We start from the raw sequence: 22,500 nt of genomic DNA, 5'->3' as shown, positions 1-22,500 counted from the left end.
GAGGGCACTGCAGGCCTGTGTGCTGCAGACAGTAGTACAGCTGGGCCATGTTACTGGCTACACTGGGACACTCAGAGTTACAGCTGGAGCATGTTACTGGCTACACTGGGACACTCAGAGGTACAGCTGGGCCATGTTACTGGCTACACTGGGACACTCAGAGGTACAGCTGGGCCATGTTACTGGCTACACTGGGACACTCAGAGGTACAGCTGGGCCATGTTACTGGCTACACTGGGACACTCAGAGCTCCAGACAGAGCGAATACAAAGTTTTCCCACATGTGCTTCTGTCTTTATGGCTGCAGCTCTGCTCACTGTAAAGAGGTGCTGCTGGGTCAACACGCTAACTATGACAACTGAGCGCACTGGCCAGCGCTAACAGGCACCCCTGACTGGTGCTCACCTGACCACACATGTGGTCCTGATCTGCTCTGACTGATCTCAACTGGCCACATGTGCTCCTGATCTGCTCTGCAGTCAGCGGTCACCTGGCGTGCCGATCACAGCATTCCGGGTATTCCCAAGCAGAGTTAGCGGACTCAGGCTAAGGCACTTATCTCTGAATGTTTAACGGCACATTAAGAGGGATTTCACCTGATCCTGGATCAGATCTTGTGCTCATCAGTCACAGAGACACACATAACCAACTCCCACATACACGCACACACAGACATGCAGAATGGAACCTCCATAAACATAGGCATGACGTACAGTATCCCATACAATCATCCATATGGTGTGCATGCTTCACTCCTAGCTCCCCTGATTCCCTGCTCTGGTTTGTGTGTTGCTGGTTTGATGTGTTTGTTGAGTGTCACAATATCTGAGCAAATGAACAAGGTGTTTTTAATACACGAAAAGATAGCTGCTGTTGTGATGGCACTCACCCTCTCCCAGAGATCGCTTCAGCAGGTCATGCTTGGCCTGCAGCTTGGAGATCAGATTGCTGCCTTCTAGAAACTCCCGGAATTTCTGTGGAGAGAGAGGAGAGAAGGATGGAGAGGAGGGAAGATGGAGAGAGAAGAGAGGGATGAAGAGGGAGGAAGATGGAGAGAGAGAAGAGAGGGATGAGAGAAGGGAGAGAGAGAAGAGAAAGAAATGAGATTCATAATGAAGTGGACTGTGTCTGAGCAGTTTAGCTACCCAAGTTGAAGGACAAAAGGCAGTCTCTCTCTCTCGCTCTCTTTTTTTTCTCTCTCACACACACACACACACACACACACACACACACACACATACCTACACACACACACACCTACACACACACACACCTACACACACACACAAAAACGAGGTGCTTTTAAGAAGTCTCTGACTGGCTATTCTCATCCTTGGCTCCCTGCTGGGATGTAAGAGACAGGAGACAGGCTGGTGCGTGACTCTTTTACAAAACAGGAGCCCACACACACACACACACACACACACACACACCTTACTGTCCACCACACAGAGAAACATACCTTATTGTGCACCACACACACACACACACACACTTTACAGTCCAGCACATAGACTATTCTATTCTGCTTCATTCCTTTAAAGAACAGACTTCATCATTGTGATCCACTGAAGCGCGGCCACCCATAAGGATGTCCCTGTATGAGGTGAGCCTCAATTTGCACACACACACACACACACACACACACACCATGAAGTAGAACTGCTCGGTCTCCTGCAGGTTGGCTCGTCTCTTGGCCAGGCTGGGCTTGCTCAGGTACGTCTCCGACACGCTGGAGCGGACCGACTCGGTGGAGCGGCTGTGGTGGAAGCTCTCGGACACGTCGTAGTCCTCCACCGTCACCATGTCCTGGACCGTGGTCAGCGTGGCCTCGGACGTCTTCTTCACCTGGCGGGGCGTACAGTAAAACTCAATGATCAATTTCAATTTAATTTCACTTATGGAGCGCCAAAACATCACACATGTCTCATAGCGCTTTACAGTGTGTTAGACATTCAGAGAGAGCTTGGGTGGTCTTTCACTGAAGAAAACATCAGATTATTAAAATACACCATGATACAGTATTACTGCGTATTAACAACTCCATATGTCTGTTGATGGGTAGACTATCAGTGTGTTTTCAAAGCATCTCTACTGATGTCAAGTACCCAACCAGGCCTGGCCAACCTCATCCCCCTCACTGAGAGATGATCAATTAGCACAAAGATAAAGACAAAGACAAAACATTTCTATACCAACTATGACAGAGGTTTATGCAAACATCCCCATCAACGCAATGCGGTCCTGTGCTGAACCGACACACTGAAGAGTGTGTTTACAACACGTGTAAGCCCAGCAAACCAAAGCTACCCCGGGGTAGAATGTACCAGAGAGAAACACTACTGGCCCTGGTGCCCCATTCTATTCTCTTGCCAGTGTTCTAGTGGATAACAGGCACGGAATAATAATAACAGCAATAATAATAATAATAATAATAATAACAATAGTAATAATAATAACAATAACAATAATAATCATAATCACGCTTGGCCTTCAGCTTCTAGTGATGAGCAGAGCTACAGTCAGCTAACTGCTCTCAGTTGTGTAGGAAGATATCTCAAATATCAGCCCACTCCAGCCTTTCTTCCCTTCTTCATCTCTCTCTCTCTCTCTCTTTCTCTCTATCTCTCTATCTACTCTCCATGGAACAGATGAGCCCTTGTATACAACATCAGGGCAGAGTAATCAATTTACTGAGAGGGAAGAGACAGAGAGAGACAGGGGAGAGGGAAAGAGAGAGGGAGAGGGAGAGGGAAAGAGAAAGAGAGAGAGGGAGAGGGAGAGGGAGAGGGAGAGGGAGAGGGAAAGAGAGTAAAAGATGAAATGAGAAGCAGACAGACAGACAGACAGGCAGACAGAGAGACAGATATCCAGAAAAAAAGGGACAGAGATTGAATGTTATTCATTGAAGGGCTTTTAGGATGCATTTCCATTTCCTGCTTCACAGTCAGGCAGAGAGCACATCTCCATAAGCTACATGTCAAGGACAGTTCCAGAACAGCACATCACTCACACTGACACTGACACGGCAACCACACCGCACAGCACTCTTTAGAGCCCAACGCACGCACGCACGCACGCACGCACGCACGCAAGCACTCCAACAAACATGGACACATGGATGCACACGGAGACACAGGAAGTGAATGGAAGTGAACTACAGATACAACAATGCAGCGCTGAGAAACACACACACACACACACACACACACACACACACACACACACACACACACACACAGAGAGAGAGAGAGTCTGTCTAAACAAGTCTATTGGTGCAGTAACAATGGATCCTTTCCTCTCTCACTCTCATTCAAACACACTTCGGGTGGATGTTTACTATCACAGATACACATGCTAACACACACACACACCCACACATACCCACACGCACACACACCGGCACACACAGAGAGTGAGAAGAGAGAGAGAGAGAGAGAGAGAGATAAAAACATGCCATTGCTCATCACAAACGTCTTGATCTGCATCTAAATCCCAGAGCTGTTGATGTGTGTACGGACTACTTCTCTCTCTCTCTCTTCCTTTCCTCTTCTCTCCCTCTCACTCTCTCTCTCCCTCTCCAGCCCACCTCACCTCTTCACTGCATCATCTCTGACCTGCATTTATCAACCCTGACCTTCCTTTCATCCCTCTCTCCAGCCTTCTGCTCTTCCTCCTTCCTGCAAGGCTCCATCACTCCATCTTTTTGTCATGTGCTCTTTTTGTCATTCTTTTTTTCTCTCCATCTCTCTCTCTCTCTTTCTAGACCCATAGCTCATCCGTCGTTCACAGCGGTTGTTTTCCTCGTGAGCCTTTAATCTCTGTGGGTTTGGCACATGGCCTTTCTGCAGAGACAGGACCTCCTGCGCGCGCGCGCGCGCGCACACACACACACACACACACACACACACACACACACACACACACACACACACAATGTCATCAGAAATTGAGCTAGAAAGACAGCAGTTTCATACAGGGTAAGACAGGCCAATAGAGAAGGGGAGTGACTGTGTGTGTATGTGTGTGTGTGTGTGTGTGTGTGTGTTCCAAAGGAAAACAAGAAAAGAAAGATCTAACAGACCACAGGAAGTCCTCCTTGTACACCTCAAAAAATTCGACAGAAGCCTTTGCTTACACATGACATGACGAACCACCCACACACCATCTGTGCTTACACGACATGACTCTCAACTGAACACAAACCACACGCGCGCACACACACACACACACTCTTAAGAGGCGTAAAAGAGATCTCATGGGTGTGTTTAAGACTCAAGGGTACGTTGTGGGAGTGCATAGCCAGGATGGTGATTGGCCATTAAATGTGCATGGCTTGAGGAGACTTTACAGGAATGCTGGTTAATGCTCAATGGGTAGACCAGAGGCCATTAGCACTTACCTCAACTACACTGAAGAGTTGACAAGTTCAAAATGACACTGAGCATTAGTGATGACTTGGTCACTTATTTACGCATAACTCAGTGTGATCTGCCCCACACTATCAGGACGGCCGTGGACTGTAGCCCTGGTCCATCATGGCCCAAACGGGTCAGGACAATTCTCAGGCCTTGTCCAGGAGTTCACACACACACACACACACACACACACACACACACACACACACACACACACACACACACACACACACACACACACACACACACACACACACACACACACACACACACACACACACACACACACACACACACACACACACACACACACACACACACACACACACACACACACACACACACACACACTACATACTGTACACACATATTACTCGTACATCTCCTCTCCATCCCTTCCTTCTCTTGTCCTCCACCCTTCCCCCTAGTGCATCCATCCTTCCCCCTAGTGCATCCCTCCATCCCTCTAGTGCATCCCTCCATCCTGTCTCTCAATGTAAAGAGGACACTTGAAGGCTGCTGTGTGCGGGCTGATGTTTCTTGGAGAGCGAGAGCGAGAGAGCGCGATGGCACATCCCTGTCTGATAGCTGCTATGCATTATTTAGCTAACTACTAGTGGCGGGTGCGGGCGGCTACATTAAATGACAGGTGCTGTTTAAAGTGGTTGGCCATTGAGCCCTGTGTGTGTGTGTGTGTGTGTGTGTGTGTGTATACTGTACATATGTGTGTGTGTGTGTGTGTGTGTGTGTGTGTGTGTGTGTGTGTGTGTGTGTGTGTGTGTGTGTGTGTGTGTGTGTGTAGCAGGGGGTTATGAAGTTCCCCGGCTTCGATCTGGTTCTCAGAGTGTTCTATCTGCTAGAACCAACTGAGCGGATTTCTGTTCCTCTGACGGGGCGTTGCCGTTCCGCAGACAGAGATTAGTGTTCCTCACGTAGAGCCCCCACTCTCCTCTCCACGGCAACCACCAGGCAGCTCCGCAGGCCCCCGGGAGCAGTGCATGCTGGGAGAATCTAAGCCGTCAACACCAGCGCAGAAACCCTGAGACTCTGGAGAGCTTGTCTCACGGAGCAGACTGAAGGATCCCTTGGTGGGTGGGAGTGAGAGGACTGTGTGTGTGTGTGTGTGTGTGTGTGTGTGTGTGTGGACTCCAGCTGATACTGATAAACTGTTCATCAGCAGTCCGGCAGCCTTGGCCCGCACCGCTTGGAGTCCAGAACTACGGGTGTCAAGGAAACAGCTGTCTCGGAATTCCTCTCCAAAAATAATTAAATTACAAAAAAAACAGAACAAAGCAAAACAAAACCACCCTATCCCGTTTGTCACAGCACTCACTCGACGACATCACCTGGACGCAGCTTTCGGATTGGTTGGCAAAAAGGAGCCAGAAATCCCCCCGTGACGTGAGGGAGTTTGGCAAGCCCGACAGGCATCTGCCCGAGAGCAGGAAACACGCTGACCTCACTTCCTGTCCTTGGGAGCTTCCTCTACGTCCTGACAGTGAGGAGCGGGGCCAAACGTCGTTCCCATGGCAGCCGTAAGGGACAGGACGGGATGGGACGAGTCGGGGTCATCTGTGTGTGTGTGTGTGTGTGTGTGTCGGGGTCATCTGTGCCCGGCGACAGCAGAGCTGCAGAGCGTTTGAAAAGGCTGGCAGTGGAATGCACTGACTGTGCAAAACGGCACAAACGGCACACAGGCCGTGCTGCCACAAAAGAGCCGTCCTGCTCTCTCTGACCACTGCTCACTGTGGCCGTGTGTGTGTGGACGCGCAGCGCACATTTGTGCCTGGTGGTTGGTAGTTGGTAGGCTAGTTCTCCCTCTTCATCACACACACACACTTCCAACTTCCCAAGTGTACGCATAAGTCCTCCACCTGTGTGTGTTGCCTGCTTCAGCTGTGCACCCCGGCTCCCAACCCTTCCCCATGAGACCTGTGTGAAGCACCAGTGAGACGGGGGATAGGATGGAGGAGAGGGGGAGAGAGAGAGAGTGTGTGTTTGTGTGTGTAGTTAATGTGTGAGTGGGTGTGTGTAGTTAATGTGTGTGTGTGTGTGTGTAGTTAATGTGTGTGTGTGTGAGTGTGTGTGTGAGTGTGTGTGTGTGTGTGTGTGTGTGTGTGTGGTTGGTGGAAAGAGGAGCGGGTTGAGCGCTGGGGCGTGAAGGAGGAGTGTAGATACGGGAGGAAGAGGGGGAAAGAAAGGAACATGAGGAGGAGAAGAAAGGGCTGTAGAGACTTGTGTGTGTGTGTGTGTGTGTGTGAAGCAGTGTGAAGGACTGTGTGGGTGTCAGGGAGACGTGATGCTAATCCCAAACACACCGACTGTAGCCACGGCACCCGCTCTGGAGCGAACACACATTCAGCCCCTCTCACATCTTCACACACATTCCACACTCTCACATCTTCACAACTCAACTTCATCTCCAGTCTCAAGAGTCAGGAGCCCACAGAGCAACAGACACACTACAGACATGGACACACTAGAGACATGGACACACTACAGACAAGGACACAATAGACAGACACACTACAGACATGGACACACTACACTACAGACATGGACACACTACAGACAAGGACACAATAGACACACTACAGATATGGACACACTACACTACAGACATGGACACACTACAGAGATGGACACAATACACTACAGACATGGACACACTACAGACATGGACACACTACAGAGATGGACACAATACACTACAGACATGGACACACTACAGACATGGACACACTACAGACATGGGCCACAGACACACAGACACAGCTCGAAACCATAGCAACATACCTGTTGTGTGTGAGAGTGTCTGTGCCTGTGCCTGTCTGTCTGTGTCTCTGTCTGTGCCTGTGCCTGTCTGTCTGTGTCTCTGTCTGTGTGTCAGTGCCTGTCTCTGTGCCTGTGTCTCTGTGCCTGTCTGTCTGTGCCTGTGTGTCTGTGCCTGTGTCTGTGAACCATGTGTGTCTGTGCCTGTGCCTCTCTGCCATGAGGCCACACACCCACTACAGCGTTTGATGACTGGAGAGAGATCTGGTCTGAGACTTGACGCAGTGCTGGTTTGGAGACGAGTGTTGACTCACACAACACACAAAATAAACATTTTTCTTTCCCCCTTCTGGGACATACAATAACAAACAGCACAGAGAGGACGGCCAGTATGGTTAGCCATCCCAGTCCCATGAGGGGGCTGGAGACGCAGCGTACTGTATGACCCAGTTAGTGGGGACAGACCCTGGATCAGCTCAGAGCCACACTGGACTTTAGATCTGCCCCCGTGAGCTGAGGTCAGGCCTGTGAGTCGACGACTTTCAGAAAACATGGACGGCGTCATGCAGCTTATTAGAAATTGAGCCAAAGCTGGTCAGCCATATTGGGTTCACTAGCTCAGAATGTGCCGAGTAAGTGCTTTTTGGAAGTGGAGTTCGTCTCCTCCCTCTTTAAGCTGCCCCTAGTGGGTCCACTTCTCACAGAGCATCTGCTATCCATTGGGCTTTTTTTTTTAATGTGTGTCGCGTTTCTGTTTTTAAACAATCACTGGTCTACAAACTATGAGTGTCGTGTTTTTGTTTTTAAACAATCACTGGTCTACAAACTATGAGTGCTGCTTTAAAAAACAACAACAAAAAAAAACAATCACTGGTCTAGAAACTGTGTGTGTCGTGTTGTTGTCTCACCTCCTCGTTCTCGATCTTGAGTGTGGCGAGACGCGACTGCAGCTGCTGGAAACGGAGCATCAACTCAGCCTGCACTGGGGGCTGGGCAGTGATCTGGCACACCTGCGGAGAGGAGAGGAGAGGAGGAGAGGAGGAGAGGAGAGGAGAGGAGGAGAGGAGAGGAGGAGAGCAAACAATGAGAGGAAGAGTAGAGGAAGAGGAGAGGAGGTGAGGAAGAGAGGAGGACAGGAGAGGTGGAGAAGTTACAGACCGGTCAAACACAGACGCTCTATGCTCACTTAACACAGTCAACAGTCAGCAAAAGTCCCTCATGACCTACTGTTACAGTAGCAGTTGCATATGGGTTACGCATGATGAAGACAAAGCCTTATCTGAACAAACTCATCATTTATATGATCAAGCTAAATTACAACAAAGCCAAGCCAGGGCTCGTCAGACATGTTACACTGAGACAGTAAAGATGACACTGGCTGAGCAGCTCTAGGCACCTTCACAGATGCAGTCTAAGCAGTAAAACACCTACAAGAGGGGAATTATTGTTATGGTATGGGAATTATGGTATGTTTGAGGTATCATGTGTGAACCTAAAAACACAAAACTCTAAAACACCTACAGTACTACTGTGTACAAGAGAAACGCAAAACTCTAAAACAGCTTCTATTGTGTACAAGAGAAACACAAAACTCTAAAACAGCTACAGTACTACTGTGTACAAGAGAAACACAAAACTCTAAAAGAGCTACTACTGTGTACAAGAGAAACACAAAACTCTAAAAGAGCTACTACTGTGTACAAGAGGTGAGTTAGGCATGCTTGAGGCGTCACATGTGAACTCCAGCCACCGTTTCTTTCTTCCCACTGACCTGGAATCAGCCAGAGTGACAGGAAACGCACAAAAAAAACAAAAAGCCCACGCCATTCCCATACCTGCTAAAGCCATCATCAGCACACACACCTCGTTAGGGCCAAGCCACAGTTGGGGTTTCACTGCCGTTAAAACGGAGAAAAACAATCCAGACGGTCCCATAACAATGGCTCATAAACACACACGCAGACATGATATCACACACTACAGCACTGCCCAGACTGTGAGGAGGCCTCAATAAAAATAATAATAATAATAATAAAAAAAAGCTAGAATTAAAACCGCTCCGGGCTGGCTGGAAAAAAAGAACAATCTGTTCCAAGCAATCCCATTAAAGACAAACAAAAAAAAGCAGCAGCAGCTTAGGGTTTATGAGGAAGTGAAGCGGCCTAAATCACAACTCATTTGGCTCTTCCTGAGCGAGAGCTCTCCTGCACGTCTCAAACGAGAGCCGTGGGAGGCCTGGCTATGCTGACGCACGGCTGCAGAAGAGACGCGAGACATTTCAAGAGCATTAGCTCCGCACTTCAGCAGCACCTCAGGCACAGCACAACGTAGTCATTACAGCAGGCTGAGCAGTGCACAGGAGTCCAGCGGAAACCGCCTTAGCAAGAGAAGGGAAACGTCTTATTGGTGTTGTTGGGGCCGGCGTGTGTTGGGGGCCGGCGTGTGTTGGGGTCGGCGTGTGTGTTGGGGCCGGCGTGTGTTGGGGCCGGCGTGTGTTGGGGCCGGCGTGTGTTGGGGCCGGCGTGTGTTGGGGAAGACGTTGGCGCTCGGCTGCCCTGAGGCGTCGCAGCTGAGCTGCGTCAGAGGCTGCCAGGTGGAGAGGGGCACAGAGCAAAGAAGTGCCCGACTGGCACAAGGGGGGCTGCAGGACAGCGTGCCCAAGCCCTGGTCACTGTGGTCAGACCCATCTGCACAGCGGTCTCCAACAAACACAAAACAGATACTGGTCTTTCAAAACAAAATAAATTGTTTAGGTTATGAGATTCAACTATCAAAACACAATGTAGGCTTAATAAATCAATACATAAATAAATAAATATCCTTTTTAGTTTCAACAACAGAAACACAAAACACCGAGAAGTATTTCAACAGAAAATTCAGCCCCAACTACGGTGTAACCACACAACTGCAGAATCCAGCAGCACAGCGAATGTGAACTCTACTACTGCGCACGGGACCAATTACTGTTCTGATTTGATTTGTTACAGCCTAACGAAGAGTGCATGCAAGCAGCACAGCGCCTGCCCGCCCCACTTAACCCGCGCTAGCCTACGCTGAGCTCAGCTTCCAGGAAACGCTGCGGCGTGCGTGATTTGATTCCTGTTTGCCCGTGGCAAAGCGCCCGTCCCTGCCTGGCACGGATACTGACCTCGTCGCCCATGTGGGACTGAAACTCGAACTTGGCGGGCGGGCAGAAGGCGGTGGGGTACATCTCCATGAAGCGCTGGCGGTCACTGCGTGGGTCCAGGCCGTCCACCGCGTTCTCGATGATGTCCAGGCCCTCGTGGCGCGACGTCTCCAGATTGTATTCGGCCGACAGGTAGGTGCGCAGCGCCCGGTTCAGACTGGCGTGGTAGCCGAGGTCACAGCACTGGGGTCACACACACACACACACACAGAGATCATTACTTCATTAAATCACAGAATAGTTTCCCAGTCCTATGTTTGGTGTTGTGGTCTCATCTTATTATATTGTGCGCACAATTAAGTCAAATGTGTGCACTATTTACTAAATTGAGAGCACAATTTAAAAAAAATTAGCGCACTATTTAGCAAAAACGTGCGCACCATTTAGCATAATGAGCACACAACTTCAGAAAATGAGCGCACGTTTTCTGAATATACACCAAAAGAATAAGGTGAAATGAGCCCTCCAGGGTTCCGTAGAGGCTCTCTGAGGCTGCTGAGTGATTAGTTTCACCAGCGCGGCGGTGTACCTCCCTCCTCACACACACACACACACACACACACACTCTCTCCCAGATGCTATCACAAGACTGAATAAGCATCAGTAATTACAGCATTATGCTAATGAGAATTATTGCTGCTGATGATAGCTGATTAGAACCTTTTAGACAATAAACAACCAATTTGCATTTTAGAGAGATCTGTTCCTGAGTCACAACAACACACACGCTTCTGTTAATCAGCAGATTGTAAACACACTCAAGTTTATACACCTAGATGAGAACAGTGTCTGTTTCATTTATGTATATGCTTGTTTTCCAACGCATTATGGACAAACAATACATCCTGCCATGTTGTCATGCTTACAGAGACAACTCCTTCATTCTATACATCTAGAGTAGGTGTACACAGAGTTCTTCTGGCGTGATGACAAGGTTATGAAGTGTGCCTGTTCCTAGTGACAGCTTAGCTGCTTTAGTCTAATCTTGCCTCGCTCTTGTGAAGCCGACCGCCTGCAATGCCCCCTCTTGAGTTGAGAGAGTCTGCCGTCGCCGCGGTGACGAGTCATCTTCGGGATGCTGTTGTCACGGCGGGTTTAAACGCCTGCTGAGGCGCCAGATCAATGCAGATGTGGAGGGAGTGTGTGTGTCGTGTGGAGGGAGTGTGTGTCGTGCGGAGGAGAGCTGAGGGGCTCAGTGTTGCACGAGGCCGGCAAACGTGCCAGAGGCTCAGATATGCTCTGCTACAAACTTCTCTCCTTTAAAGCAGCTGCAGCTACACAGCACGCACACACTATGCACACACACACACACACACACTATGCACACACACACACACACACACACACACACACACACACACACACACACACACACACACACACACACACACACACACACACACTTCGTAGAGAACATCAGATGGCAAACTTCAGGGAGCATGCTAAACTGAAAGAGTAGAGGCATGGAGAATCGCCCCAGGCCTGGAGTATTGCCCTTTGTGTGAAACTTAAGCTTGGTAAATAATCCCACAGACCTATCTCTAGAACTGGCTGAAGCACGCAGGAAAGTGAAGGAATGAAACTAGTGACGGGACTGAAGGAGCGGAGCCAGCAGCAGAGGTCAAAGGTCAGGTTTCCTCTCTCCGTCCACAACCCCGTCGAAAGAGGAGACTACGCGCTGGATATTCTCCTCCTGACTGTCTTCACCAGTCTTAGGAGCTTATGTTTAAAGCACCTCTTTGAGGGGGGCTTAACAGTGAAGCTTGTGTTGCTGACGGTACACATACACACACACACGCACACACACACACACTCACATCAAAGCAGATGTGAAGGCAATGACAGCCAATGTGTCTATTATGGGACATTAGACACACAATAATAGACATCCTACAAAGAACATACTCAGGTCGGCACGTGGCTCAACTCTGTCTGTCTGTCTGTCTGTCTGTCTGTCTGTCTGTCTGTCTGTCTGTCTGTCTGTCTGTCTGTCTGTCTGTCTGTCTGTCTGTCTGTCTGTCTGTCTGTCTGTCTGTCTGTCTGTCTGTCTGTCTGTCTGTCTGTCTGTCTGTCTGTCTGTCTGTCTGTCTGTCTGTCTGTCTGTCTGTCTGCCTGCCTGCCTGTCCCCTCTTGGTTCCTGTGCTTAATATAGGCGTCTGTTGGTCTAAAAATAGCACAAAGACAGAGCCGAGGCTCGGCCTCCCACGGTACTTACATCAATTAAGTCAGACAAGTCGTGGATGTAGTACTTGAACACGGACGAGTTGGTCGCTTCCAGCGTCAGCAGGTACTCGTTGCGCGCTTTGATGGACTTGAGCTTGTTCTCCGAGTACTTGGCAGCCCGCTGCAGAGAGGGAGAGAGAGGAGGGAGAGAGAGGAGGGAGAAAGAGGAAGAAAGAACATGAAGAGAGACCAAACAAGACAGGCATATAATGAGCAAAAGTGTCTTTATTGTCTGCTTGAGTAGGCTTTGGTGTTCATCTGAGCCCAGAACTGCAGTCTGAAGGCTGATGAGTATGCGGCAGCGTCTAAAGATAGCAGCGCAAGACATAATTAGCCCCCCGTGTGTCACAAACGCACACACAAATACACAAACACACCGACGGGACATTAAGACACGACACACTCGGCCAGGCTCCGCTAGCACTCGTCTAGAGCGCGAGAAAAGCACACTTCCTCTTCCTCTCGTCCCACAGTCCAGACATGGCAGTGGCCTTACTCACGCAGGCCAACTTCTGCCATGACTGACCGGGGGGCGCTGACTCACAAACACACACACACACACACGCATACAGTACACAATATTATGGTGTTTCCACACTGCATTCCAGGAAACACACATGACAAATGGTGGCTGAGATGTTTTGTTTCCTATGGCCACTAAATCAAAAGACTGGGCACTAACACTAGCCAGGTAGACAGAGAACAAGAGAGAGAGAGAGAGAGAGAGAGAGAGAGAGAGAGAGAGAGAGAGAGAGAGAGAGAGAGAGAGAGAGAGAGAGAGAGAGAGAGAGAGAGAGAGAGAGGGAGAGGGAGAGGGAGAGGGAGAGGGAGAGGGAGAGGGAGGGAGAGAGAGAGAGAGAGAGAGAGAGAGAGAGAGAAAAGGAGAGGAAGGGAGGGACAGACAAAGAGACAGGAAGTGAAAGAGAAGGAGCGACCCGAGTTCTGTGAAACAGCACATTTGTGTGTAAGAGCGGAAGGCTGGTTTCCATCATGGCCGCCCACGCTGCAGTGTGCGTGGGGAGGAGCGGGCTCTGGCGATCGCCATGGTGACACAGAGCTCCGTCCTGTGACTAACCTGTGCCCTGCTGAGTGACCCAGGCCTCTGAGCTAACTAGGAACGCATCTAGAACCTCTCCAAAGCATCTAGAACCTCTCCAAAGCATCTAGAGCCTGTGTGTGTGTGTGTGTGTTTGTGCATTCAGTATGTGTGTGTGTTAACTAGGAAAGCCTCATCAGGGTGAACTGGGGTCAGTGGCGGCCACCCATTCTAATCCAGACAGACATGACACATCACAGGAAGCAGAGAGGGCCTGTCATGCTTACTGTAACGGCTAAATACTGAAATGGTGAAGTGAAACTGTGTCAAAAACCTTTTTTGGACATTATCAGAGCCACCAACACACACACACACACGCACACGCACACGCACACGCACACGCACACGCACACGCACACGCACACGCACACGCACAGGTCAAAAGGCAGCATCACACATAACAGCTGAGAGCCAAACCCAGAGCGGGAAACTGGTCTGGATATGACAATTCCACATCAGAGTGGGAAACTGGTCTGGAGTCAGCCACTACCTGAGTTATCAGCCAATTTGAGTAGAGGCTGCAGGGGATGAAATTGACCAGCATATTCCACCTGGTTGTTTGGCTCAAGGGAGACAGTAAAGCGTGTGTCCTGAGTGTGTGTGTGTGTGTGTGTGTGTGTGTGTGTGTGTGTGTACCTTCTCCTTCATCTTCTCCATCTTCTTGACGGAGCTGCGGCGCTGGTGCTTGTATGTGTATGTGTGTGTGTGTGTGTGTGTGTGTGTGTGTGTGTGTGTACCTTCTCCTTCATCTTCTCCATCTTCTTGACGGAGCTGCGGCGCTGGTTCTTGTGTGTGTGTGTGTGTGTGTGTCCTGAGTGTGTGTGTGTGTGTGTGTGTACCTTCTCCTTCATCTTCTCCATCTTCTTGACGGAGCTGCGGCGCTGGTGCTTGTATGTGTGTGTGTGTGTGTGTGTGTGTGTGTGTGTGTCTGTCTCTCTAACCTTCTCCTTCATCTTCTCCATCTTCTTGACGGAGCTGCGGCGCTGGTGCTTGTCCTCCAGGCGGAGGTGGAAGGTGGGGCCGGCCTGCTTCTCCTCCTGCTTCTCCGCCTCCTTCAGCTTGCTCTCCGCACTCAGGCTCTCCGTGTGGTACATGTGGTACGTCTTCATCACCTGAGCACACACACACACACACACACACACACACACAGGGTTAATGCTCTCCGTGTGGTACACATGGTACGTCTTCATCACTTGAGGACACACACACAGGAGACAGAGTGTGTGCATGAGTGTGTGTGTGTGTGTGAGGTTCATGCTCTCTGTGTGGTACACAGAGCCAGAGATGTGTTAGATACTTATTACAGTCAAGTCAACTTATATAGCGCATTTCATACAGTACACAGAGGTCATTCAATGTGCTTTACATACACAAAAACCCAACAGCAATAGCAGATAACAGCATAGATGAGCAGCGGCCAACGTGTGATTTAAAAAGATATGTGTTGTTGTGACACAGCTGCAAAATAACAGAGAGAACAGCAGTGTATCAGCTTATGAATGCATACTGTATGACAGAAAAGCTCTGTGTGTGTGTGTGTGTGTGTGTGTGTGTGTGTGTGTGTGTGTGTGTGTGTGTGTGTCCTGGGGGAGAGCGAGAGATGAGAGGGCAAATGTTAATGGTCACACATGCCATTCATAAAGGTCATCAGAGAAGCTTCCATCTTAGTCCATACCTCACCAAAAATCAATCCTCAATCCTCAATCCTCAATCCTCAATCCTCCCCTCCTGCATGCACTACGCAAGGACCGCAGGACAATGAAGAAGGAATAACAATGGAAAAGAGGGAGCAGAAAGGGACAAGGAGAGAGAGAGAGAGAGAGAGGGGAGAGAGAGAGAGAGATAAAGACAAGGAAGAATGGAAGAGTGTGTGAGTGGTGGCAGAGAGAGAGAGAGTGCTAAAGAGAGACATAGGGCTTCTTTCACAGGCCGGGCGTCTGTGTGACCTTGGGCAATCATAAAGAGGCGTCTGCGTGACCTTGGGAAATCATAAAGAAGGCAATTGAGCGCACTGCTCGGAAGACGTCACCCTCAGCAGCCTGGAATCCCGTCCCATATTCCCATATTCCCCATGGCTGTATGGAAATGACACAATGAGGATTTTCCATGATTGCACATGGGGGTCACGGGGGCAGAGACAGCAGTGTAATGGGACACCAGTGATGAGTGATATATACCCCCTGCCCCCCCCCCAGATACCCCCGGCACCCCCACTCTTGCCCCCACTCCCACATGCTTCCTGACTCCACCTCTTGGAATGCTAGGTGCTGACAGATGGGGGTCCGTACTCACTCCCAGTCCATCAGCCTCCTCACAGCGCACACACACACACACACACACACACACACACACACACACACACACACACACACTCCTTCAGTCTCCTCACAGCACACACACGACACCTCACAACCAAGGGGATAGCTGCCCAGGAATGCTTTCTCTCTCTTTTTCTATCTCTCTATCCTCTCTCTCTCTCTCTCTCTCTCTCTCAATTCAATTCAAGGATGCTTTATTGGCATGACAAACAAGACATTCATGTTGCCAAAGCAGTCAAACAAATGTATATCATAGTGTAACATTAGCACAGAATAATAATACATATGTACACTCACAGAATAATAATACATATATGTACACTCTCTCTCTCTCTGATGTACTATATGAAGCATGAAGTACTGAGACCTCACAACCAAGGGGATAGCTGTCCAGGAATGCTCTCTCTCTCTTTCTATCTCTTTATCTCTCTATCTCTCTATCCTCTCTCTTCCTCTTTCTTCCTCTCTGTCTCTCTCTCCCTCTCTACTCTAAGTCAAAATGAAGTACTGACCCCTCACAACCAACAGGAATTCTCTCTCTCTCTCTGATAAGTACTGTACTATGTAGTTCTACTCTTCATAGTCTTCATAGTGCCATTCTATTCTATTGCACACACACTCCTCATTAAGACTGCTGCTGGCCGTCTGTCTCATTACCAGGTGGTGTGTACAAACCGCTACATAGGGCCATGGGACGGGGCTGGAGGGGGGCCTCGTGTTTCACTTCCCACACACACACACACACACACACACACACACACACACACACACACACACACACACACACACACACACACACACACACACACACACACACACACACACACACACACACACACACACACACACACACACACACACACACACACACACACACACACAGAGCACTCTGTGGCCTCCTGCAGAGACACACACACATTAGCGCTACGCTCCAGCAGTACCAAGATAACGACCACTTCCCTTCGCTGAGTCACTCACAGCCATTACTCACGATCCCTCGCATCCCAACGCATGTCTGTGTGTGTGTTTGTGTGTGTGAGAGTGTGTGTGTGAGAGTGAGAGAGAGAGACAGAAAGAGAGCAGGTATCAAGAGGCTTGCTCTGATTTTATCACTGCTCTTTGACAGGAGTGTAAAACTGCACAAGAAATGGAGTCTAGCGCAGTGGGGTCTAAGGAGGGAGAACAGACAAACTCTCTCTCTCTCGCTCACACACACACACACACACACACACACACACACACACACACACACACGAGTGGGGTCTAAGGAGGGAGAAGAGGAGGAACCCGCTCTCTCACAAACTAAATCACTGCACCTCGTTTCCAGGATGTCCACCCGCACACACCACCAGCAGAAAAGACAGGAAGTACAATACAGCTGGGGTGACTAAGACAGACAGACACACACACACACACACACACACACACACACACACATTTCTGTAGTCCTTTTCTCCCTCTAAGGTAAGGGACGGACTGAAAGAGCCCAGATGGCAGAAAGATGTCAGGAGACGAAAGGACGCTCAAAAGGGGAGAGGACGGGGGATGTAAACATCCACAAACAAACAAACCGCCAGGCGGAGAGTGTGTCCTCTCTTGAGAGCCTCTCCTCTGAACGTCTGTCCAGCCATCAACTTCGTACTCTTTTCCAGCAGCTGACAGGTGCCATGAGGGCTCAAATCAACAAAGGTCTCTCAAAACCAACACACACATCTCCCTGGACATAGCCTGGCAACCAACACACACATCTCCCTGGACATAGCCTGGCTACCAACACACACATCTCCCTGGACATAGCCTGGCTAGCAACACACACACATCTCCCTGGACATAGCCTGGCTAGCAACACACACACATCTCCCTGGACATAGCCTGGCTACCAACACACACATCTCCATGGACATAGCCTGGCAACCAACACACACATCTCCCTGGACATAGCCTGGCTAGCAACACACACACACACACATCTCCCTGGACATAGCCTGGCTAGCAACACACACATCTCCCTGGACATAGCCTGGCTATAAACTGAAAACCGCTCATTCTGCTCACCCTTCAACCTTGCATCCTCCAAGGCAATTGCTTGAATGGAATGATTTTTTAATTCTGTTCACATTTGTTTGTGGTCCTCCCCACCCTGAGCAACTGGAGGTGTTACACCAGGGTTCTGTTCTCCTGGTACCTCTGGGCACATTATACAGTCCTTTCCACAGGGTCAGCTTTATGTTAATACTCAGTTCTCAGAGCCAGAAGGCTGAGCATGTAATCATTTGGAAAAATGGCATTAAGAGACTGAATTTGAATGCTGAAGAAATGTCATAACTATCAAGTCTACTTTGTTTTAGTTTGCACAGCTTTGCCTCTGCTCTGTCTGCGACTCCTCCAAGCTTCCTGTGGTTACTTTCAGGTCTTACAGTATGTCCCACTCGAAACCATCAAGATGTCTTCATCTGACGACTCCAAGCTTCCTATGGTTACTTTCAGGTCTTATGTCCCACTCGAAACCATCAAGATGACTTCATGTGACAACTCCCAGAAGTTACCCCCCCCCAAACTCCGAATATGACAGCATGGAGTGAGCTCGCTCAAACAAATCTCCACCTCCCGCGCGTTTGGCCAATTCATGTTTCAGGAGCATGAGGCTGATTCAGGGTTTGGTGCCCCTTAAAAAGTGCAGCGAGCAAATCTAATCAAACGTCCTTTGTTTTAGGTCAATTCAGTGAGTCATGTGAAGCCCTCACATTCCTGTCATTGTCCATTTTGTGTCCACTGTGTCTCAGGCTCAACCATATAAACAATCCCAGCCAATCAACACCTTGCGTCGGGAGCAGGGAAGGAGACCGTATCACTTGTTTGGCTGCTGAGCTCAAATATCCACAAGAACTGTTGCCAGAACTGAGGAGTGTCCCTCTAGCCCAGCTCTGTAGGCAGTACTGAGGAGTGTCCCTCTAGGCCCAGCTCCGTGGACAGTACTGGACAGAGCCCGCGGTACTGGACAGAGCCCGCAGTACTGGACAGAGCCCGCAGTACTGGACAGAGCCCGTGGTACTGGACAGAGCCAGAGCCAGAGGCTTGGGCAGGGCAGGGAGGGGCTGGGGTTAAACTGAGCTAAACTGGGCCGTTTGTCCGAGGCACTTAGAGGCCATCTGAGGTGACCGACCCAGGAGCGGAAACCAGGAGCAGACGGCCTGCCTGTCCAATCCTGTTCCCCTCCGCCGCCTGTCTCTTTCCTTACAGTACGCCATCACACCAACCTCAAACTGTCCTTACAGTCCGCCATGACAACAACCTCAAACTGTCCTTACAGTCTGCCATGACACCAAGCTGCCATGACACCAAGCTCAAACTGTCTTTACAGTCCGCCATGACGCCTACCTCAAACTGTCTTTACAGTCCGCCATGACACCAAGCTCAAACTGTCCTTCCACTCCGCCATGACGCCTACCTCAAGCTGTCTTTAAGGAGGACAAAAGCCGTTCCTAGAGCAGAGCAGGCCAGTGAGCTCCACCAACACTGCTGCTGCTGCTGCTAATGCTGCTGCTCTCCAAAGTAAACACAGGGGGAGGGAGTGGCCTGGCCTCCTGCGCTGAGCTGCACTGCTCAGAGTGCTGCTCTTGGGCCTGGTGTGTGTGTGTGTGTGTGTGTGTGTGTGTGTGTGTGTGTGTGTGTGTGTGTGTGTGTGTGTGTGGTGACGCGGCACTTGGCCAGTGCGGGGGAGGAGAGCTAGGGAAGCCACTGAGCTGGCCCGGTCAGGAGTGTGTGTGTGTGTTTGTGTGTGTGTGTGTGTGTGTGTGTGTGTGTGTGTGTGTGGCGACTGAGCTGGCCTGGTCAGGAGCGTGTGTGTGTGTGTGTGTGTGTGTGGCGACTGAGCTGGCCTGGTCAGGAGCGGGTGGCCATGGCCGTCCCACTCGCTCAGTCTCGGTCGGGAAGCCGGCGTGGCACTGTTTGTGTTTCTGCTCGTTTTAGAAGGACAGAATTTAGCGTCGCACCAGGCCTGTTATTTGGGCTGGCGGCGGGACTCCTACCGCAGTGGAGCTGAGTTCTGATGCAACGGGCCCTGCTGTCCTGCCTCTCTCTCTCTCTCTCTGCAGGGTAAACCAGGCCCCGCTGTCCTGCGCGTCTCTCTCTCTCTCTCTCTCTCTCTCTCTCTCTCTCTCTCTCTCTCTCTCTCTCTCTCTCTCTCTCTCTCTCTCTCTCTCTCTCTCTCTCTCTCTCTCTCTCTCTCTCTCTCTCTCCCTCTCCTCTCTCTCTCTCTCTCTCTCTCCCTCTCTCTCCCTCTCTCTCCCTCTCTCTCTCTCTCCCTCCACAGGGTAAACCAGGTCACGCAGCGGGATGCACAGGACTTGTGTCTACGTTTCTGTGCCTGCGCACAACAGGCACCCTTCTGACATGTCAAAAGTCCTGTTCCACCAACACTGAACCAAAGCAAAACAAACAAACAGCAAGGATATTAGCGTGCTGTGGACCATTTCCTCCATGGCCCTCCAGAGCCAAAGACAAGTCTTGTGTGTCCTCTGAGTCACGTCAGCTCGTCAGCACGGGCAGCACAGAGCTCTGGGAGTTCAGCACTCCAATTAAAAGGTTTTATTTCACGACGAGGCAGAATGACACGAGGAAACTATCCCACACGGATCAGCGCTGGCCCTCGGGAGGGTTCAGGAGACAGACGCAGCCGGTGTTGTGTCTACCGGAGCTGGTAAACAGCGCTGCTTTAGTCTGCGGGGCTGACCATGAGCTGCCCGCTGGTCTGGTGAGGGAGCAGGAAGTGGACTGAGGATTGTTTGGCGTTGCTGGTGATAAGAAACAGAACGCAGGGTTCCTGGACAAAGGTGCCTGTTTTCCACTGCTGACCTCAAGCCAAGGTCACTGGAAGTAGTTCAGAGTATCATTTCCTCTTTGTGTGTGTGTGTGTGTGTGTGTGTGTGTGTGTGTGTGTGTGTGCGCGTGTGTGTGAGTCAGAGCCTTTCATTATCAGACTCTGATGTAGATATTAGTCATTATGCCTCACTATGACAATTCTCTGAATCAGCAATAAAAATGTACAAAACTAAAAAAAAAAAAGACTTTCACAAAAAAAAAAAAATCTAAAAATACACTGTGCCATGTGAGGAAACTAAGCCAGCTAATGGTCTTGTGCTGCCAAAATAGCAAAACAGAAGATAATAGAGCTGATGCTAATGAGTCTCTACTGTACACACTATTAGCACAGCTACATCATGAGTTAGCGTGTAGCAGGAGGCGAGGACAACTCTGACACCCAGCAGGCCCGCGGGCCGTTCTATCAGCTGTGGCAGCGGTAATTACCGCACCAGCTCTGTATGGCTGCTATTGTGTTTCCAGCGGGTGTGAAGGTCGGCTTTGTAAAGCGACATCGATCTGTGATTAGGAACTCTCCACTCCCACTGCCAGTCCAGACAGCTGACTGAACAAAGAGGACTAGCGCTAACTGCTGTGTGATGCTAACGCTAACTACTCACCCTTTTCACAATGTTCACTAGCACACTGAAGCGCACAACACACACACACAGTTCTGGTCCCTTCGAGAGAACCCACAGAGACATTAACGACAGGTCATTTCCCACATGGCTAAAACCTTTGGAGGCACAAATATACTTTTGCTACGTTGCTATGTCAACGAAGGAGTGGGGAGAAAGACATGTATTTTATTTCAACGACCCTGTCAGGAACTAGCTGTTACAAAAGAGCAGACGTTGGCTCCAAGCAGGGAGAGAGTAGGGGCCAATATCTGGGGCCAATATCTGGGGCCAAACACAGCAGATTCAGACAAGAGATGGAGAAGACCTTTAGAGAAGGGCTCAGAGAGAGGGAGAGAGAGAGAGAAGGAGTGAGAGAGAAGGAGAGGGAGAGAGAGGGGGGGGGGGGGGGGTGGTTGAGAAGGACGAAAATAAAATACTGTCACTCACCGTGTAGAGCTCGTTCAGCACCTTCATCAGATCCTCCTGGAGCTGAAAGGCTATCTCCTTACTCTGCAGAGAGAGAGAAAGAGAGAGAGAGAGAGAGAGAGAGAGAGAGAGGGAGAGAGAGAGAGAGAGAGAGAGAGAGAGAAAAGATAGATAGATGTTATTCACCATAACCATTTGTGATCAAAGTGTAACGCAGAAACGCAAAGTGTTCTCGCAGACTCGCTCGTCCCCTGGGCCATCTGGAGCGATGATGAGGATGGCCATGATGAAGAGTGTGAAATAGGCTGGCTGTTTATGGAGGAGAGATGAAGAGAGAGAATAAAGCCACGCCGGAGAGAGATGACACACACACACACACACACACACACACACACACACACACACATACACACACATCAACCCTTCACTGGTCGGGGTGTGCTGAACACGCTCTTCCATGCACGTCACTGCCCACGCATATGTCAGTGGATAGACATTTCTTACAAAAGACTCGCTGCAGAGAATATCTGAATGCATATGCGCCCATGAACACACAGATACCTAAACTCCCACAAAAGTG

General features: G+C 49.9%; 1 protein-coding gene across 2 annotated transcripts in view; it reads right to left on the bottom strand.

Moving 5' to 3' along the window:
• The window catches only part of srgap1a (SLIT-ROBO Rho GTPase activating protein 1a), a 119,276-nt gene that overhangs the window by 36,225 nt on the left and 60,551 nt on the right, over positions 1-22,500 (bottom strand). The window contains exons 4-10 of one of the 2 annotated variants that reach the window (XM_062547707.1): positions 21,942-22,004; positions 14,638-14,808; positions 12,593-12,721; positions 10,339-10,560; positions 8,099-8,200; positions 1,651-1,848; positions 890-974 (exon numbers count right to left, since the gene is read on the bottom strand). In XM_062547707.1, coding sequence (XP_062403691.1) covers positions 890-974; positions 1,651-1,848; positions 8,099-8,200; positions 10,339-10,560; positions 12,593-12,721; positions 14,638-14,808; positions 21,942-22,004 — 970 coding nt within the window. Of the gene's footprint in view, positions 1-889; positions 975-1,650; positions 1,849-8,098; positions 8,201-10,338; positions 10,561-12,592; positions 12,722-14,332; positions 14,368-14,637; positions 14,809-21,941; positions 22,005-22,500 lie in introns of those variants that run through there. The other variant, XM_062547708.1, reaches the window with a different exon arrangement.

Source organism: Sardina pilchardus, chromosome 10 (assembly GCF_963854185.1).
Source record: "Sardina pilchardus chromosome 10, fSarPil1.1, whole genome shotgun sequence".
In the NCBI taxonomy this organism is placed as follows: Eukaryota; Metazoa; Chordata; class Actinopteri; order Clupeiformes; family Clupeidae; genus Sardina; species Sardina pilchardus.
The sequence above is the reverse complement of the archived record's forward strand: the minus strand, read 5'-3'. Positions and strand labels throughout refer to the sequence as shown.